Raw genomic sequence first — 17804 nt, forward strand, 5'->3', positions numbered from 1 at the left:
ACAGGACAACGACCCTAAGCACACAGCCAAGACAATGCAGGAGTGGCTTCAGGAAAACTCTCTGAATGTCCATGAGTGGCCCAGCCAGAGTTGAACCCGATTGAACATCTCTGGAGAGACCTGAAAATAGCTGTGCAGCGACACTCCCCATCCTACCTGACAAAGCTTAAGAGGATCTGCAGAGAAGAATGGGAGAAACTAACCAAATACAGGTGTTCCAAGCTTGCTGCGTCATTCCCAAGAAGACTTGAGGCTGTAATCGCTGTCAAATGTGCTTCAACAAATTACTGAGTAAAGGGTCTGAATATTTATGAAAATGTGATATTTCTGGGGGGGTTTCACAGCGGTTTAGATGGTACAATGATTATCTATAATTGCTTGTTTTGTCACATAAACTGAAATTAAACGAACTATTAGAATTTTCTAAACCAAATGGCAGAGCGTTTTCTGCATAATGCATCTTTAACGATTACCCATAACAGGATGCAGCCACCACTATGCTTGAAAATATGGAGAGTGGAACTCAGTAATGTGTTGTGTTGGATTTGCTCCAAACATGAAATTCACTGCTCAAAAGAGGGGCCTTACAGATAATTGTATGTGTGGGGTAGAGAGGTGAGGTAGTAATTTAAAAATCATATTAAACACCATTTTTTCACACAGAATGAGTCCATGCAACTTATGGACTTCTTAAGCAAATTTGTACTCCTGAACATTTCAAAAAACATAATTCCACTTTGACATCAAAGGGTATTGTGTGTAGGCCAGTGACAACAAATCTAAATGTAATAGATTTTAAATGCAGGCTTTAACACAACAAAATGTGGAAGTCAAGGGGTGTGAATACTTTCGGGAAGGCACTGTATGTAGCAGATCTCTGTATGCGTAAGGAACGACAGATATAGGGAAGGCAATCAAAATGTGAAAGAGTCCAGGTGAGTCCAATGAGCGCTGATGCGCGTAATGATGGTGACAGGTGTGCATAATGAAGGGCATCCTGGCATCCTCGAGGGCCAGAGAGGGGAAGCGGGAGCAGGCGTGACAGTACCTCCCCTCTAGGGGTGCCACCCGGCGTCCCACCTGGGCGAGTCTGACGGGCCGGCCGAGGCATGGGCGCCGGACTGACCAGCTGAGGTGTAGAAGCCCGACACGCAAGGCTGAGGCGTGGGAGCCCGACGAGCCGGTTGAGGCATGGGAGCCTGATGTGCCAGCTTAGGCATGACGTGGGATGGGAGCCCGATGAGCTGGCTGAGGCGTAGGAGCCCGACGAGCCAGCTGAGGGAAGGAAACCTCTTGAGCCAGCTAAGGCGTGGAAGCCAGACGAACCAGCTGAGGCACCCCCGGTTCCATCGGCGGCAGCACAATGACCCGACGTCACCAACAAAACAATAAACAAAAAGCTCCCTGATGCTTCGTATAGTGTTGTCAGCATTCTGTAAGGAACGACGCTGGAGACGAGAAGCAGGTACAGGGAGTGAGCATTTAATAACCACCGAACAGGAACAGGAATACGGACATCATCTGGACAGGGGAAACGGAAAAGACAATAATGCTGACACGTGCATGAAACAGAGAAAACAGACAGATATAGGGAAGGCAATCAAAATGTGAAGGTGTCCAGGTGAGTCCAATGAGCGCCGATGCGCGTAAGGATGGTGAAAGGTGTGCGTAATGAAGGGCATCCTGGCGTCCCTGAGCGCCAAGAGAGGTGAAGCGGGTGCAGGCGTGACAGTAAAGACCCTGAAACCTTGGGTATAAATATTTGTTCAGAACAATGGTTTAATTGTTTGATGCTTCCACTCGTTAATCATTCATCCCTAAGAAATTGCAAAAAATGACTGAGTGAAGGAAACGTGACTGTTAATTGTCAAACTGCTATTTATGGAATGAAACTCCTGCTTCAGTATTACTCCACATTTAACCACAGGGTACATTACTGGCATATTGTTGTTTTGCTTCTTTCATTTGTTGCTCATATGGCACGTATGTGTTGCATGAGAAATATAAGGAAAGCTATTACTGCCGCGAGTACAGGCGTTGTGAAAAACACAAGGCTCATTGTCAATGAATTGCGTGGTTTCTGTTGTCGGCTTCTGATGATGTGCGCGATTCATGAGTGATGTCCCATTCCTTAGACATATTTATCCCTACAACTAGTTGCTCTGTCTTGGAGGGCCGGCGTTGGGAAACAGCCTTAGCCTCCTCTCAGCTTGCTGAGCTCTAAGTAAGATACTGAGTTTGAATGGTACCGCTATCTCTCTCTCTCCCTTCCCCCGGGTTACACTGAGTCTGTCACTGAATCTAATCTGCATGGCATTAGCGCCTCGTGATAGGATGATAGGAGCCAGGGGACTCGCCTGGTTGTCCCTCCCTGACAGCCAGGCCTTCCAACCCGACCCTGCGCCGTTCCCCTGCCATCATGGTTCTCCCATCATCAGCCCCAGCCAGCCAGCCAGCTCACCTATGGGCCTGCAGTGCAGTATTGTGTGTGGGTGCGCGTGTCTGTGGTGTGTGTGTGTGTGTGTGTGTGTGTGTGTGTGTGTGTGTGTGTGTGTGTGTGTGTGTGTGTGTGTGTGTGTGTGTGTGTGTGTGTGTGTGTGTGTGTGTGTGTGTGTGTGTGTGTGTGTGTGTGTGTGTGTGTGTGTGTGTGTGTGTGAGAGAGCGATGTGCTCTGGAGTTCTCATCCCTCATCCCCTGCTGGCTGCCATTTTCAACCAAGTCAGCATTTCTACACTCTCCCATTCCTCCTCCTGAGACCTCTCTGTGTGTATTGTAGTTAGTACAGTACATTTGCTGCACCAGCCCTAAATCAACCTCCTACAATATACCTACTGCAATTGGAAAGAGAAGAACTGCACAACTCACCTAAAAACTAAGATTGACTGAAGTTTGGCACAAACACTCAAGGGTCAGTTTATTAGGCACACCAGCCCGTTCCTGAAAATGGTTTGCTCCTACAGACAGTGAGTCACCTGGTCGTGGCTTGCTATATAAAGCAGGCAGACAGGCATCAAGGCATTCAGTTACTGTTTAATTGAATGTTAGTATGGGCAAAACGAGTGACCTAAGAGACCTTGAGCACGGTTTGACCGTCTGTGCCAGACGCGCCAGTGCCAGTATCTCAGGGTGTGGATCTGTCCATCAGCCGTTCCACGTTAGCTGCCATATTAATACATCCCCATTCACATGAACCCCTCACACTTCCATACCACCGCCCCACAGTTTAATGGCAACACTGTTGCCGTGGAGTGAATTCATAGCCACTCTCTCTAGAGACTTGTATTGAGGTTGAATCATCATCCCAGCATATGGACATAACAGAAGGTGTGCCTACTTACCTAGGCTATATCCAGCGTATTTTCCACAGAGTCGACTCGAGGGCCACACCTACTTTATACATGGCTCTGGTTAATTCCCTCGAAACTACAGAATCAGACCCCCTGTTACATTTAATCTCCCTATTTATCCAAAGATACTTACAGTGGTGCTCCATACATTTTATATGGGTGGACCCAGCTGGAATTGAACCCACGAGCCTGGTGTTATAAAGGCACCATGCTCTACCAACCGAGCCATGCAGGACCATGTTTTGGCCTGATACTCACACTGCTTTATGAACATTGCAATCCCCTCACTAAGCCCACGCTCTTTCGGTGAACACCAAGAGAGCCCATAGATTACACAATACTGTAGCACAGACTGTACTGTCCCAGATAACCTACTTTCCTCCTCCTATGCACCACTGTGCAAACAAATACCCCTGGGGTCACCCTCCTGGAGGTCATACGGGCAAGCATTACACCACACTTCTCCTCTCAAGTAGTAGGTCACATCGTAGTATCTTACAGTAGACGTCTTCGTTCAACCGTAGCATAATGGCAGGAACACATATGTATGCGACCAATGCAATTTGATTTCTATAAGCCCCATGCATCTTTTAGAGCAGAAGGTGGGTTGAGGGTTACAAAACAGGACGGCTTCTAGCTCTCTATCGCTCTCACACCATCCTGCTCTCAGACATGGATGAATCACTAAGCTCTCCAGCTAAATTCTGCTCACGTAAGAATCCAAATGTCTGTTGTCTCGCCAGCGGACTGTGCAGGCACACACTCTCAGCTGTAGAAGCCCTGCTATGAACACCACGTCACCAACAATGCATCAGTCTACACAGACACACTGCCGAGACTCGCGTGCGCACAGGGGGAGCACAGAGAGATGACGATTTCCACAAATAAAAACGGAACGAAATTCTGGTGCACTGCAGGAACGATATGACATGACGAAGTACAAATGTGAAAGAGCATGGATGGTCTTCTACCTAACCAACGCCTGGACTCATAGTCACCGTGGTTACACAAGAACAATATTTAAACAGTAGATAGCACACACACACACACACACACAGCAAGACATTTACATGTAATACACATTAAAAACGTATGTCCATTGAACAGCAAGACTTGTCCCATTTAGTGCCTTTAAACACTGGTTATGACAACTGCTTGCGTTCCTGCACCTCTTATACAATATTGTTTAAAAATTATTGTGGAGTTCCTACACCTAAATATAAACAGTACTGACACCCGACATGAGTACTGGCACCTATTTCAGTCCAAGTCAAGCACCGTCAAGCATACACAACCGTAATAACAATGCAGGGTAAAGCATAATAACCTGACAACAGAGGGTGCCCATTGTTCAACAGCACCTCCACAGAGACTTCAATGACACCACAAGTCACCTGCACCATGAATGCTGTCACTGCCAGAGCACACAGCAGCAAACCCAAGGAGTCATTCACAGTACAAGGTGAAAACAGCCGAGGCTCAGGGTGAAGTGCCACTTGGCTACAGATCTAGGATCATCTTACCATCCCCCAATCCTAAGCTTAACCATTAGTGGGGGGATGCCAAACTGACCCAAGATCAACATCTAGGGGCAACTTCACCCTTTACCTCTTGTGGTTATCACACAAGTCAGAGTTATACTTAAACTAAACCTTTAATAGTGAGAGCTTTGCAATAGTGATGGCTGGTCGACGAATCGCCGTCTCTTTGATGATTCGTTGAGAGCCCCGAGACAAAAGTACAAAGGTATTTTATAGCCAAGATACACCCCTTCAACCTACACGACGAACAACCGATACATAGAATGGGTCACGAGGTTAAGATTTGTATGAAAGATACCTATAATACATAGCAGACAGTATCTGCAGTGTCAACAGTTTTCATTGTATCACCAGTGTCTGGCCCTCCAACTCCAAACTGGAGCCATCTCTCCCTGGTACAGTATAGTACAGAAACATTAAGTCATGCTCTGGAATGCTCTGGAATGCTCTTTAGGTTTTATCACAATACATCGTAAATCTCCTGTCAGTGTTATCTCCCACAGGCTCATCCTCAGTAAAACACACACACAATAGTTAAGAATACTCTATTCTGTTTCATAAAACAACCATTTCATGCAATAAAAGTACAATAAAAGTGCAATAAAAGTACTGTAACATAATCTTGAAATTTTGCAACCATACTCTCCCAGAGCACAAGAGGGGGTCAAAGGTAATGCAAGGGGGTCCGGAGGTCATGGGGTTCATTTGAGTCAGGAGTAATGCTGACGTATGTACTCACCAGGTCATGGTTGGTGGAGTTGGAGTCATCCTGAGGGAAGGGGATGTACACAGCTAAGGCCATACAGTTGGCAAAAATAGCTATTAATATAAAGATATCAAATGGCCTGGAAGACAAGGTTAAGGGAAAATCATTGAAGCGGGGGATCACATAAATATATTCACCGTGTCAACATTTGACTATTTCCTGTTCAAACTAATAATCATCAAACACAGACAGAGTTCAAGCCAAAGACATCGGAAGTTGCGAGAGTCAGAAGAAAGTCATAATGGCATTCAATATGCAACTTGGCAATTCAGGGCCAATCTAAATAACATGAGATAATGTGCAGAGTTATCACAGTATTCTGATGACTGTGTCTTCTGGAGCAGCAGAGTCCCAGCAGAGGCTCACGCAGCTGTGTCGTGTCACTGAGTCACCCTCGCCCCACCAGTATTTTAAGATTTGGGACATGGTGACTTTCACTGCGCCTTAGGAGGCAGCAAAAAACAACTTTTTTTTCACCTCCAGTTGACTATTCTCTCGCATGCACCGCTGAAAAAACACAAAGTCTAGAATGATTCACACATCGCTGGCTATAGCTGTCAAATAATCTGTCTTTCCCTGCAGTACGCTTTCCCTACGCTAGAATGAACTGATTAAAAGTAAACGTTGACTTGCTGTTTCACTTTCATATTCTTGTGTTGGGTAGTGAGTCACACTGCAGTGAGATTAACATAAAGGGGTGTCTCTAGTCAGCTAGTTGTACTGGACTGTGAGGGGAAATGGAGATGGGATACAGCCACTGCACATGGCTAAGCTAAAGCTAGAGTTAGGTAAAGCTAGAGTCAGCTAAAGCTAGAGTCAGCTAAAGCTAGAGTCAGCTAAAGCTTGAGTCAGCTAAAGCTTGTCAGCTAAACCTAGAGTCAGCTAAAGTTAGTCAGCTAAAGCTAGAGTCAGCTAAAGCTAGTCAGCTAAAGCTAGAGTCAGCTAAACCTAGAGTCAGCTAAAGCTAGTCAGCTAAAGCTAGAGTCAGCTAAAGCTAGTCAAAGCTGGTCAGCTTAAGCTAGAGTCAGCTAAAGCGAGTCAGCTAAAGCTAGGCATTGGCTAGGTGCAACTCAAGATTTAGCCAACTGTACGGTTCAGACAAAGGTAAATCATGAACTTAACTGAGCCTGTGATGGTTCTTCTCATGTACTGACCTACACATCACACACACACTGCAACACACACTAAAGTACAAGGTATAGATTATCAACATCCAGGGTCACACAGACACACACACACACACACACTCTGGTCCGTTGTGAAGGATACTTCCACTCTACCAGGCTGATGCAGGCTCTTCGTATGGGATTGTTGAGTTTGAGGCAGAACAGGGCCCTGGCTGGCCTGGTGTTGGCGTTGCTCCCCTGCTTCTTGCTTTTGGCGTACTGCGCCCGCTTCTTCTGTGCCAATGCGCCCACCGGGACAGTCGGCACCGGGACCGGGGCAGCCGGAGGGGCGGCTACCAGACTGGGCACCGGCGGGGCAACCGGGGTTGCAGCCGGGGCCGCAGGGGCGTTGGCTGGCCCGTTGGCACTCATGGTGTGGGCGTGGCTCTGTGGGGCGTGTCCAGCAGCATGGATCTGCCAGGAGAGAGGGCGGGGCTAAATGAGGGGCACAGGGCGGTCTGACCAATGGGCTGGCACGTCACCAGAGGGAGGGACTCTGGTGCTACTGGCATAATTTGCCTCTGTGAAAGAGAGTACAGGAGAGAGAATGGTTACCAATCCATATGTTTATATAGAAAACTGATCATTGATCATCACTACTAAAATCATCAGTAGAAGGTTACTATGGTGACTTTATCACATGGAAACTAGTAAAGGTAAACAAATAAGCAATTAGCGCTGATAGTAGAGTTTCCAATTTAGCACCACGGACAGCGATGATTGAAATACCTACACTCTCGCATTCAGAACCACAAGACCATGAACAGCAGCCATCTCACGCAAAGCTGTGTCAATGGCTAAGAATCACTTGAAGATAAATAGGCTACAGGAAGACCTACACAGGAAGCAGCATACCCAGCAAGAAGCCTGAATCACAAACTCTGTGGAATCTGGGTTTGTTGTGATCATGACCAAGGCATTTCTAGGGTCAGTGAGATGTGTTTCACACATCATTTCCCAAGAAGAGGGCGGGTCTGGGCTCCGCGTGCACCCCGAAGGAGACACCCCATGATAACATCCGGTGTATTGGAGGGGGGGTCCTATGTAGTCCTGCTTTGTGGCATTTTGCGAAGCCTCTATGTTATACTGACTGCACTATATGTTAGTCTGCATGTAGATATGGTTGTCCTTGTTTGATAGAGCCATTGGACGTCTTTCAGCAATGTTCCTATCGGCGGATTCAATTATAAATGTATAAGGTAACACATTCTTTCCAGTCTCTGAAAGGCTACAACTCGATATGGGGCATGTGGTTCCTGCTCTGGCCCCTTCCCTACAACACAAGTCCGATAGGGCAAAACTGAAAGAAATGACCAGACCACAATGGCTTCAAGTGATTCCTCTCATCAACACGAATTTGACAATGGAGAATTTTGACACATTCTCTTAGCTAGCTACATGGTGACATTCAACCATACATTTCAACCGGAATCAACTATGGGACCTTATACAGACAGGTGTGTGACTTTCCTAATCATGTCCAATCAATTGAATTTACCACAGGTGGACTCCAATCAAGTTGTAGAAAAATATCAAGGATGATCAATGGAAATAGGATGCACCTGAGCTCAATTTCGAGTCTCATAGCAAAGGGTCTGAATACTTATGTAATTAAGTTTTATTTTTATTTTTTATAAATGTGCAAAAATGTCTAAAAACCTGTTTTTGCTTTGTCATTTTAATTTTGTATTTTACCTTTATTTAACCAGGCAAGTCAGTTAAGAACACATTCTTATTTTCAATGACGGCCTGGGAACAGTGGGTTAACTGCCTGTTCAGGGGCAGAACGACAGATTTGTACCTTGTCAGCTCGGGGGTTTGAACTCGCAACCTTCCGGTTACTAATCCAACGCTCTAACCACTAGGCTACGCTGCCGCCCCATTATCGGGTATTGTGTGTAGATTGATGAGGGGAAAGTGTTTATTTAATCAATTTTAGAATAAGCCGTAACGTAACAAAATGTGGAATAAACCTTAGGCTTTTCCGAAAGTAGGGTATAAGATAATAAATTGTCAAGAAAGTATGAAGGGGACTGCTATGCTATAGTAGGAAGGCGAAATTGACAATCATCAAAAAAGAACCAATTATGCGCAATATGTCAGAGATGCTGATTATCGAGAGGGAGAGTGTTGCAGAGATTTTTCAAATACTGTGAGGAACTATTATAATTTGAATGGATGTAAAAAATAAAATATATATATTTTTTAACTTACGTACCTCGTTGACTTGTGAGGTGAAGAAAAAATGACTGAGAAGCCCAGCTGGGCACTTTCCTACATTTGACATTTGAAATTTGCGAGAAGCAGGCCAGGTACTTCTATGCGTGCTCAGGCAACATTAACAGGACAGAGAAACCAGTATAATATGTTTAGCTGTAGGTTGCATACTTCTAGATCTGCCTGGTTCAGCTTAGTTCTCTTATTCCGGTGCTCTACAATGCGAACTATGCCATAGCAGGCAGAAATAGAGGTATGCAACCTATAGAAATGAAGGAGAACATATTCTGTAGGAATATTCTCTCCTCCTACACATATTATTATAGTGTTATTATAGTAGCGCTATAATAACACATGTAGTGGTCCCGTCCGTGGTAGGGAACTGGCATTAGACGGTTAGTTATGTGAATCAGACAATGAATCAAAACATTTTATTACAGTTCGTGATAAAATGGTAGTTGTTCAAGGAGAGACCTTTCCCTATACAAAAATGAAACCAAATTTAGAAATACAAAAGGCATTTATTTATATATACAAACTGTATCAGTTAGGGTCACTACGACAATCCAACATTTGCCACTGCCAGAGTAGGCTTTTAGGAAATTCAGTCTAGTTTTGACAGGGTAATGGAGTGACATCAAACTAAGGTGTGCCTGTCCGTTTGACTGTGTGATGAGGTTAGACATGATAGCTTCGTGTGTTTTGATGTGGTATAGCAGAGTCACCCCAATTACAACACCGTTGCAGGCAAGAAGAGAGAGAAGGCTGTACTGTAAAACTGAATGTCAGTGGTAGACAGTGGTAGCTTATGTCAATAGAAATTCACTTGCTGGGTGACATGGTGGGCTGGGGAAGATGAGACTTTGTGCTTGAAGCGAATGTCCCGTCTGCTGTCTACGGCCATCTGGATAAGACTCTGACGGAAGTGATGAGTACAGAGTTCGTCGACCTTCTTAAAACCATCCACTGCTTGGACCCCTTGCAGAAGATCTGCTTGTACTGCACGTCTCCTGGAAAGACATGGTTGTGGTGTCAGCATTTAGACTCGGTTGATGAAGGGATGTAGGGCATCACACCTTTGTTGGTAAAGGTGTCAACAGATGGGTCCTAAGTGCATGAACCAGACTTGTGAAGGTCTACAGTTTTTTTCTCAGGTCTTGGCTGATTTATTTTGATTTTCCCATGATGTCAAGCAAAGAGACACTGAGTTTGAAGGTAGGCCTTGCAATACATCCACAGGTACACCTCCAATTGACTCAAATTATGTCAATTGGCCTTATCCGAAGCTTCTAAAGCCATGACATCATTTCCTGGAATTTTCCAAATTGTTTAAAGGCACAGTCAACTTACTGTATGTAAACCTTTGACCCACTGGAACTGTGATATAGTGAATTACAAGTGAAATAACCGACTTGCCAAACCTATAGTTTGTTAACAAGAAATTTGTGGAGTGGTTGACAAACAAGTTTTAATGACTCCAATCTAAGTGTATGTAAACTTCCGACTTCAACTGTGTGCAGTAGTGGATCTTCTGTCATGCATCCCACTGCTTTTTTTTTTGCCGCACCAAGATTTACATGCTAAAATCGCCACTGCTACTTTGTAGTTAACATACATTGAGAAGGTTTTTTGGAAAGCCTTTCCATCTACCAGAAGATGGTTGTCATTAGCATCATCGCTAACGGCTACATATGGCAGACAAAGGCGCACACACAGGAAGGGGCATTTCCACACTGTTGACTCTTCAGAAAGTTGAAAGAAAATATGAATCACTTATGCATTTTGTCTTATCATCATCTTGGGGAAATAAAATAATGATCTAATAAATTAAATACATTTAGTTGATTTCCTACTTTTCAATACACTTCTACTGGGAAGCCAACATTTTCCCAAACTGGAGATTTAAACCATGATTGATGGTTGATCCTCCAATTTTGGTTTATCCACCCCACCACTGCCATCGAAAATAACTAGTTTCCTTCTGCGCCTCACAAAAGGATAGTTTGAAATGCAGAATTATGATTACAACGTGTGCATAGGCTCTAGTCGTTTTAACGGAATAGACTATAATGTTTTTTCATCTCAGATTACTCAAGAGGCATACAACGCAGTGTAAGCATGGTCTACAGGCCTAGTGTATATATATATATATATATATATATATATATATATATATATATATATATATATATAAACTCAGCAAAAAAACAAACGTCCCTTTTTCAGGACCCTGTATTTCAAAGATAATTCGTAAAATTCCAAATAACTTCACAGATCTTCATTGTAAAGCGTTTAAACACTGTTTCCCATGCTTATTCAATGAATCATAAACAATTAATGAACATGCACCTGTGGAACTGTCGTTAAGACACTAACAGCTTACAGACGGTAGGCAGCGGCAGGTAGCCTATTGGTTAGAGCGTTGGGCCAGTAACCGAAAGGTTGCTAGATTGAATCCCTAACATGACAAGGTAAAAATCGGTCGTTCTGCCCCTGAACAAGGCAATTAACCCACTGTTCCTAGGCCATCATTGTAAATAAGAATGTGTTCTAAACGGATTTGCCTAATTAAATCAAATGTAAATACAAATGTAATTAAGGTCACAATTATGAAAACATAGGACACTAAAAGAGGCCTTTCTACTGACTCTGAAAAACACCAAAAGAAACATGCACAGGGTCCCTGCTCATCTGCGTGAATGTGCCTTAGGCAGGAGGCATGAGGACTGCAGATGTGGCCAGGGAAATAAATTGCGATGTCTGTACTGTGAGACGCCTAAGACAGCACTACAGATAGACAGGATGGACAGCTGATCGTCCTCGCAGTGGCAGACCACGTGGAAGAGTGGGGTAACATCTCACAGCAAGAACTGGCAAATCTGGTGCAGTCCATGAGGAGGAGATGCACTACAGTACTTAATGCAGCTGGTGGCCACAACAGATACTGACTGTTACTTTTGATTTTGATCCTCCCCCCCTTTGTTCAGGGACACATTATTCCATTTCTGTTAGTCACATGTCTGTGGAACTTGTTCAGTTTTTGTCTCAGTTGTTGAATCTTGTTATGTTCATACAAATATTTACACATGTTAAGTTTGCTGAAAATAAATGCAGTTGACAGTGAGAGGATGTTTCTGTTTTTGCTGAGTTTATACAGTGCCTTGCGAAAGTATTCGGCCTCCTTGAACTTTGCGACCTTTTGCCACATTTCAGGCTTCAAACATAAAGATATAAAACTGTATTTTTTTGTGAAGAATCAACAACAAGTGGGACACAATCATGAAGTGGAACGACATTTATTGGATATTTCAAACTTTTTTAACAAATCAAAAACTGAAAAATTGGGCGTGCAAAATTATTCAGCCCCCTTAAGTTAATACTTTGTAGCGCCACCTTTTGCTGCGATTACAGCTGTAAGTCGCTTGGGGTATGTCTCTATCAGTTTTGCACATCGAGAGACTGACATTTTTCCCCATTCCTCCTTGCAAAACAGCTCGTGCTCAGTGAGGTTGGATGGAGAGCATTTGTGAACAGCAGTTTTCAGTTCTTTCCACAGATTCTCGATCGGATTCAGGTCTGGACTTTGACTTGGCCATTCTAACACCTGGATATGTTTATTTTTGAACCATTCCATTGTAGATTTTGCTTTATGTTTTGGATCATTGTCTTGTTGGAAGACAAATCTCCGTCCCAGTCTCAGGTCTTTTGCAGACTCCATCAGGTTTTCTTCCAGAATGGTCCTGTATTTGGCTCCATCCATCTTCCCATCAATTTTAATCATCTTCCCTGTCCCTGCTGAAGAAAAGCAGGCCCAAACCATGATGCTGCCACCACCATGTTTGACAGTGGGATGGTGTGTTCAGGGTGATGAGCTGTGTTGCTTTTACGCCAAACATAACGTTTTGCATTGTTGCCAAAAAGTTCAATTTTGGTTTCATCTGACCAGAGCACCTTCTTCCACATGTTTGGTGTGTCTCCCAGGTGGCTTGTGGCAAACTTTAAACGACACTTTTTATGGATATCTTTAAGAAATGGCTTTCTTCTTGCCACTCTTCCATAAAGACCAGATTTGTGCAATATACGACTGATTGTTGTCCTATGGACAGAGTCTCCCACCTCAGCTGTAGACCTCTGCAGTTCATCCAGAGTGATCATGGGCCTCTTGGCTGCATCTCTGATCAGTCTTCTCCTTGTATGAGCTGAAAGTTTAGAGGGACGGCCAGGTCTTGGTAGATTTGCAGTGGTCTGATACTCCTTCCATTTCAATATTATCGCTTGCACAGTGCTCCTTGGGATGTTTAAAGCTTGGGAAATATTTTTGCCGATATCAAGTTCTCATTGATGTATTCTCATTGATGTATTATATTAAGTTAAAATACGTGTTCATTCAGTATTGTTGTAATTGTCATTATTACAAATACACTTTAAAAATCGGCCGATTAATCGGTATCGGCTTTTTTTTGTCCTCCAATAATCGGTATCGGCGTTGAAATATCATAATTGGTAGATCTCTAATCTGGAGCATCAGCATTTGTGGGTTCAATTAAAGGCTCAAAATGGCTAGAAAAAATTACTTTATTCTGAAACTCGTCAGTCTATTCTTGTTCTGAGAAATGAAGGCTATTCCATGCGAGCCATTGCCAAGAAACTGAAGATCTCTACTCCCTTCACAGAACAGTGCAAACTGGCTCTAACCAGAATAGAAAGAGGAGTGGGAGGCCCCGGTGCACAACTGAGCAAGAGGACGAGTACATTAGAGTGTCTAGTTTGAGAAACAGACCTCTCACAAGTCCTCAACTGGCAGGTTCGTTAAATAGTACCCGCAAAACACCAGTCTCAATGTCAACAGTGAAGTGGCGACTTCGGGATGCTGGCCTTCTAGGCAGAGTTGCAAAGAAAAAATCCATATCTCAGACTGGCCAATAAAAATAAAAGATTAAGATGGGAAAAAGAACACAGACACTGGACAGAGGAATATACAGTATTTGTATGTTTTCATGCCGGTTCACAGTGCACACCAAACCAAGGTTTCTACAGGTGAAATGAAAATGTGCTCGTTCTAGCTTGTGGAGAGAATTTTTGTTATGTTTATGACAAAAACATAATGTTGTTGATATAGTAATGACTATATACAGTGGCAGAGCTATGGTGAAATGTCCTTTTCAAAATTGTTAATAACTTGACACACTCAACAGCTACCCCAACCAGAACCACTATACTCCACACTAACCAAGAGGCCTCATGCCACTAATCTTAAAAAAGCCATTGACATTCTGTAACAAACTCAAACCTAACTCTTATCGAAATGATTGGTACTGTTTTATGCGACATAGGTTAGTCACTCATGATGCATTGCATAGCCGTATGCTTTTTGTTAGTCTTCTTCATCTCATTTCTCTTGATTCAAGAGTCAGTCGGTCTCCTCTGTCTTCCAGTGTTGAAAGACATGCATGTGTCAGTGCGAGTTATGGAATGTTGTCACTGTCACCACCATGCAGGGAGTCATGAGATGATCTCACTCCTTCAGCCCACCAACAGTATACAGTCACATGGGTATAGTAACACTATAATAACACATTAATAGCAGAGTAGTACTAGTAACATTGTAATCACATAGTAACAACTAAATAATTATATCCAACAAGACCAATAATTCAATCTACTTTCTTTATAATCTAACTACACAAATAACAGTGTCGGCAAACAGGGCATAGTAGGCTATAGGCTGGATATTCTGCTGAGTCTCATGATTGGAAAATGAGGAGAGAGAACACCCCTTCCCTCAAAAAGGAAAAGTGCACCGATAACATTTTTTTTTAACCAGCAAAGAGTTGAGTGAAAAAAAGAGTGGTTAAAAACGAAACGCACAGGCAATGCTAATATAAATATAAATATAAAGCATCTATTGCAAAAAGTAAAGTACTATTGTTGCATTATAACGATGCAAAGTTGAAGCATTGGTTTATCAAAAAGAATGTAAGCAAGGCTCTATGATTAAAGGCACAAGACTAAGATATGTGGCTGGGTGATGGACCCGACCATTGCCATCACAACAAAGAGGGGACACAACCATGTAAACAAGACGAAATGATTCACCGAAAAATGCTGCAACATGTATTAAAATATCACCGCATATGACATGCTTCCCGAGCCAAAAACAACAAGGATAAGCTGCATGAATTCAAACCTGTTACTAACACAACTTGGTCAAATCAGTTGTATAAGTCCTTGAAGTACGAATGCTAGGCCCCGTAGAGAAAACAAGAAGCTGAAAAAGGTCACATTGCCTGAATATTCCAAAGAGCGTATAACATTTCTCAAATTCCGTGTATAATAAGGATAGAACGTTGCAATCATTTTTAGCACTGAATATGAACACATTAATCCTGAAAGCACCAACCATTAGCCTAGTGTTGTCATCAGAGGCTTCTGTTTCATTTGCTGTCCATATGGAACAGTAGCCTATGCAGAATGCATCCAAACGAGAGCGCATGTGAGATGATTCATGTCCAGTAACATCGATAGAAATCGACACCCGGCGCATTATAACTTGATGTAAATAGCGACTGGCATTCCTACGAGCGATTCGCGACACATGAACAATAGGCCTACCCTTCACCAAACGTGGTCGTATTTCTCCTTGAACACATTGAGGTATGTCGTCAAAATCCCTAAAAACGGTGTAAAATGACAGTCCGGCTCCAGGCGCTCATTGCGAAAATGGAGCAATGCATGACAGTCAGATGGTCCTGGCGTTCCTCGGGAGAAACAGCTGGCGTTATTGCTAGGTTACAATGGGTTACAAAGCCCACTGATGGTATTTCGGCTCCGGTCCAGGGACACACGGTCTATGGCTTTTTGCCCGGCGTTTATCCCCCGCGACGAATTCGGAGAAGGGATAGGCTACAATGCAGCCACCGAACTTCAGTCCAAATGACAAGCATATCTGTCTCGTTCACTGGGCTATTGTCATGATAAATAGTCTCTACGCAAAGCTATTCTGAGATATCCTCAACATAATAGCAGGCAATATGAAGGACAAACTTGGCAACACGGTTTGTAAAAACGAAATGGACACGGTCACTGAGCTATATTGTTCTGGTATGGAAATAATGAAAACATACATGACTAAACCATTACAAACCCGGCCTCGCTGAGCTAACATGCTAACTTCAGACCCGATTCCATGCAAATAAAACGTACCTTTTCTGAAGACTTATTATTCGGCAGATACCTCAGCGTTATCCACTCGGTAGGGAAAGTCCAGTGCTTTAACGCAAGTCCAGTCTCAAACGGCGAGTTATAATTCATTAGCTTGGGGGCAGGGGCATTAATGAAGCCCTTCCATGTTGATCGTGGAAAGCATGAGACAGGAGAGTGTATGCGGGGGAGAACAGAGCATCCTCGTCCGCTATGCAGCGCTGCTTATCGCCACTGCGTGAGTGAACAGTGAAATGAGCACATCAGAATCAGAGCTCTCTTCCTTCTGGCTATGTGTCCCTCCTGATCGTGCACACGCATCTCTTCATTTACACCGCACGCAAAAAGTCACCAACACGAAAGGGCCACAGTGACTATATAGTCTAGGTCTACTAATTAGGTCTAGCCTACTTTTAATTGATTTTAATGAACAACCTCAACATTAAATTCCACCTCAATTTGGGAGGCTAATGGTAAATGCAAATAACATGACTGACTTACTGAGACAGCATTGCCACACCACTGACACAGTAACAGTAGCCCTCTAATTCCCTTGCCTTGATTAACTTGGAAATGTGAAAACTGAAGGTCCATGATGATAAATTATATACATTTTTTTTGCAATTACAGACTGTCTTTGTAGTAGTAGTAAAAAAGAACGCTCATATTCAATCCATGAATGAAAAATGATCAATTCTAGTTGACATGGTCCGAGTGGAATTGACCACATTACATATTGAAGAGAGGCGCACGCCAGCATAACCCAGCCATATTGTGGATGGCCCGCAAATGTAGTCCCGCATCTGCCTCAAACGGATGGCGTAGAATTTGATCTGTCATTTAAAGTAAATCTGCTGCAGCAGCCAAGTAGAGAGAATTAAGTTGACAAGTGTTGAAAGCAGCAGAGATTTTTGCATGTAAATATTAGTGGGCCAACAAACAAAAAAACAGTGGGATGAGTGTCAGCAGAGCCACTACACAACACAACACTAAACAATACATGAGTTGCACTATAACGGTGACAAAAGGTGAACACAGACTGTTAGGGCCTATACATAAAGCTGTCACAACAGCATTGCCAACATCTTACTACTGCTACACCTGGCTATCAGCGGAGCCTTTTCTGGCAACAAAACAGTTAATTCAGCCTCATTTACTGCCTTAAAAAAACATAGCTGATATGGCTGACTTGCTTAAACAAATTTGGTTTCTACCTACAATTGAGATGTACAAACTATGGCATATGGGGACAATAAATGGATAAGAGGCAATCCGTAATTTCGATTAAGACATTAATGAGTGAGCGAATAGATATAACCATTTGTTCAGCACTTTTGAAATGTACAGACAGAATTCAGAACACGGACCGTTCTTACAGTGTTCTCCCTGTACACATTAGACCCGTAGGATAAATACATGGGGCATATAAAAGCAGACAGTGAAAGCTCTTACAATATTCGATGATTACATTTCTCTAAAACAGGTTATAGGCTACATGTGCACCACCAAGTCAGAACAGTAGGCGAAATTAAGAGGTGAAAATAGACCAAATGATTAGGGTGATGCA

The 17804-nt window shown here is 43.3% G+C and overlaps 1 protein-coding gene across 11 annotated transcripts in view; it reads right to left on the reverse strand.

Moving 5' to 3' along the window:
- The window catches only part of LOC118372828 (voltage-dependent L-type calcium channel subunit alpha-1D), a 126184-nt gene extending 109722 nt beyond the window's left edge, over positions 1–16462 (reverse strand). For all 11 annotated transcript variants that reach the window (XR_008144638.1, XM_052527210.1, XM_052527209.1 and 8 more), the window contains exons 1-3: positions 16241–16462; positions 6924–7341; positions 5628–5733 (exon numbers count right to left, since the gene is read on the reverse strand). Coding sequence is in view for 10 of the 11 variants with exons in the window: in XM_052527210.1 (XP_052383170.1) it covers positions 5628–5733; positions 6924–7192 (375 nt within the window). In the remaining variant the exon portion in view is untranslated. The remainder of the gene's footprint in view (positions 1–5627; positions 5734–6923; positions 7342–16240) is intronic.
- Between the last annotated feature and the right edge of the window lie 1342 nt (positions 16463–17804).

This window comes from Oncorhynchus keta, chromosome 10 (assembly GCF_023373465.1).
Source record: "Oncorhynchus keta strain PuntledgeMale-10-30-2019 chromosome 10, Oket_V2, whole genome shotgun sequence".
NCBI classification, from domain to species: Eukaryota; Metazoa; Chordata; class Actinopteri; order Salmoniformes; family Salmonidae; genus Oncorhynchus; species Oncorhynchus keta.